The sequence below is a fragment of the Gavialis gangeticus genome, unplaced genomic scaffold (genome assembly GCF_001723915.1).
Source record: "Gavialis gangeticus isolate Ggan-Ray unplaced genomic scaffold, GavGan_comp1, whole genome shotgun sequence".
In the NCBI taxonomy this organism is placed as follows: Eukaryota; Metazoa; Chordata; order Crocodylia; family Gavialidae; genus Gavialis; species Gavialis gangeticus.
The window spans coordinates 61244998-61248287 of NW_017729033.1; the positions used below are offsets into that span (position 1 = coordinate 61244998).

Consider the following 3290-nt stretch of genomic DNA (forward strand, 5'->3'; position numbering starts at 1 on the left):
GCCTCGAGCAGGGGCGGCCCGGTGGGGCCCGGGGCCGGAGACGCCGCCGCGTCGTCGGCTGCTGCTGGTGAGTGCGGGGCCCGCTTGAGCGGGGCAGGCAGGAGGGGCCGGGTGACCCGGCCTCACGTGTCGCCCCCCCGGCGGCCCCGGGGAAGTGGCGGGCGGCCGTGGCAGCCCCGTGGGGCGTCTGCAGCCCGGCTTTGCACAAGGCGGTTGCGATGGGGCTGAACCCCAGCAGGCAGGGCTGGGCCCTGGTGACCTCGCTAAGGCCCAGCGCTGATTTTCTGCCGACGAGGCAGGCGCCCTTTACGGCAGGACCCCGGCAGTTTCCTTCATTCCCGAAGTTTAAAATGGGCTTAAAGGTAAGGCTCTAACAGCTAGCCCCAAACTTGGCTTCTGGGGTTGGCTTTGCCTGCAGGATCTGGTCCCTCCGGCAGTTCCCAGACCCCCTCCCTCTTCCAGCCTGCAGCTCTACCCGCAGGTGGGCTTCAAAGCCCTGCAGCTTAAGGGTTATTGTGATTTACTGCTGAATAGCACTGTTGCCCTATTGGTAAGTGGGCTTTTGTTCTGGGACCTAAGCTTGCATGAGCTAGTGGGTTGTATATAATACACTCCCTTTCTGGAGGATGGGTTAGCCTGGAGTTTCGTGGGGTTAGTCGGTGGGTACAGTCAGTTCTAGGCTTTGTGCTGCTTAAGCTGTTTTTCTGGTGTCCTGCCTGGGACTTACCCTGCATGTGTGGAAATGATAATGACAGGATGCAGTCTTAAAAGGAATGTTTGGCTGCATGTAACTGGGTGCAGTGATTTAAGAACTTATTTTTTGCAAGCAGTTCCTGTGCAGAAAGGGACTGACTTTTTTTTTTTTTGGAGCAGTGGCAGTCGTCATTTTTAAATTTGAGGCACCCCAACATAATTTGCATATTGAGCAGCACCCTATTTCAAAATTGGACTTATTGCAGTGCTTGCCTTTTTGCAGGGGTGCTGAGCAGCAAGAGTGGGGAAACAGCCATGCAGGGAGAGCTTGAGCCTGCCTTTATCTATTTATTTCCTCACACTTCCTGTGGCATCCTGATTTAGAATTGCTGCTTTAGGCCTATGGCATTTTGGACAGACTAACAAGTTGATTCATAAGTTTTACTCTTGCTAAACATTAACCTGCTATCTATTTATTTTTGCTACAGGAAGTGTTATTGGAGATGGGGCTGAGAAGAATCCATTAGGCCCTTGGCCTCTGAAGACCTTGGACTTGTTGGAGCATTCGGTAGATGTAAGAATGTGGCAAGCCTACCATACAGGCCTGGTAAAGTTTCTTGCCTTCAGAGAAAACATGGGAATGCCTCCAGAATGGCCAATTCCACCATATCAAAGTAGAGGATTTGTGGTGGCTATGGAGTCCCTAGGCTTACCTTCACCAAAAATACTGATATACTTGGCAGCACTCTCCTACCTCTCCAAATTGACAGGTCATACTGATCCTCTTGAAGACTTTGTAAACAGGCATATGGTGATAGCATTGCGTCAGAGGGATGATGCTCCAAGGGGTGGTGCTGCTCCTGTAACCATTGAGGTCTTGCGATCAGTCTTAGGATCTGTGGAGTCTGTTTGCAGCTCACAGTATGAGTGTTTACTTTTTCGTGCTGTATTTACTGTGGCATTCTTTGGAGCACTTCGGGTACAGGAAATGGTGGCAGAGCATCAGAACTGGGCACAGCCAGAGCTGTTGTTCCTGAGTGATCTCCAGCTGACGGAAGAGAGAGCAAACCTTCGATTACATACATCCTTCCTGGGTCAAGAAAGATTTTTGATTTCTCTTGGATTATGTGGAGAGACCTGGGTATGCCCTGTTGAAGCACTCTGGAACTATGTGGCAGCTAGGCCACGCAGGGAAGGACCTCTCTTTGTTCATTCTGAAGGTACACCTCTGACAAAGAGACAGTTTTTGGCTGTCTTCCGTTCTTCTTTAAGACTACTTGGCCTTCGTTCAGAGTGCTATGGTGCCCATTCCTTCTGGTTGGGAACTACTGTCACACTAATAAGAAGTGGATACTCTGAGGAAGATGTTATGTGGCTAGCAAGATGGCCTTGTAAGATCCTCAGAAGGACAGTGTAACAAGTAATGTGGTGACCTCACTATGTTTATCCCAGCCTTAATTTCCTGCTGGTGGTCTACTTGTATTACAAATAGTATTCCTTCTGACATCACAAGAATGTGAAGGAGTGGGGAGGGCAGCTGTCAAAACATTAAAAATAATGGGTATAATCTCTTGCAGCTGCATTCCTCCTCTCTTTCCCCTCCCCTCATCTTTAAGGACTTTGATAGTGGCCCTTGAATTGACTAGCTCCATCCACTTTTAAAAGCTGCTAATGCCACAAGTACTGCCCTGTGAGCACTGTAAACTTAACTCATTAAGTATATAGTGCTACTTGCCCTGGAGTTTCAGCAGCCCTGAAACAGACTACTTTCTTCTCGCTTGTAAAGCTTCTAGTAGCATTGAAAATGAGGAGCTAGTCAGTCTCTCAGTCTCACAATATTGCAGCCCTGACACTGCTGTGGACCTCTTATTAAACTGCTTATTAAGTTTGGATAGATGTCCAAGGTACAAAGTGCATGTGCTTTATTACCTACAATGCAAGGTTAAATGCTAGCTGTATTTCTGCTTGTTATCTAGTGTGTTTTAATAAACTTATTAACAAAACTAATTTGTATAGCAAACTTTAATACTTAAAAAAGCATCCAACCCAACAAAGGCCAGCATATAGGCACAGAGGATGTATCCTTTGTTATCAACAGTGCTTCCATAACTCAAGTTACTGTCTTCTGAGGAGAGTTTTATGTTCTGTTCTTTTCTTCCTTTCAGGCTCAGATAGCTTCCTTACACTTCATACTCTATGTCAAGCTCTTGTTTCTTCACCTCTATGTAATCTGTTTAAGGATTCCTTTCTTCCTTGTCCCCTTTACTCTCCTGAAATTCTGCAGAATAGAAGGGGCACTATTTTGCTTTTAGTTTTTTAATTTGTTCTTAACAGATAGAACTTCTATTCTCCTTACCCTTTCTGGTCTGGAGGGAGAAATCTGTTTTCCAAGGACTTATGCCCTGTTTCTAAGTAAGCATTTCTTCTCATCTGTCGAATGCTGATGTGGTAAGGTGGCTTTAACTGAAAAGCTTCCCAAACTTTATGAACCCAGTCAATGATTTTTCTCTCTCCCTCTCCCCCCACCTCCCTTTGAGTGTTACTCTTGCAGGCTTATGTAATTGTAAGTCTTTTAGCCACTGAATATAAGTGATTAA

At 46.7% G+C, this 3290-nt stretch overlaps 1 protein-coding gene across 1 annotated transcript; it reads left to right on the forward strand.

The window, feature by feature from the left end:
• The first annotated feature begins 6 nt into the window (after window positions 1-6).
• On the forward strand, window positions 7-2489 carry LOC109304094. The gene is made up of 2 exons (XM_019526598.1): window positions 7-67; window positions 1182-2489. Exon 2 carries the CDS (start codon window positions 1274-1276, stop codon window positions 2108-2110), a length of 837 nt encoding a protein of 278 aa, XP_019382143.1. The 5' UTR covers window positions 7-67; window positions 1182-1273; the 3' UTR covers window positions 2111-2489.
• Window positions 2490-3290: the final 801 nt, after the last annotated feature.

Bases quoted from the DNA above. Each gene is read 5' to 3' on its own strand.
- LOC109304094 (XM_019526598.1), top strand. From the start codon at position 1,274: ATGTGGCAAGCCTACCATACAGGCCTGGTAAAGTTTCTTGCCTTCAGA.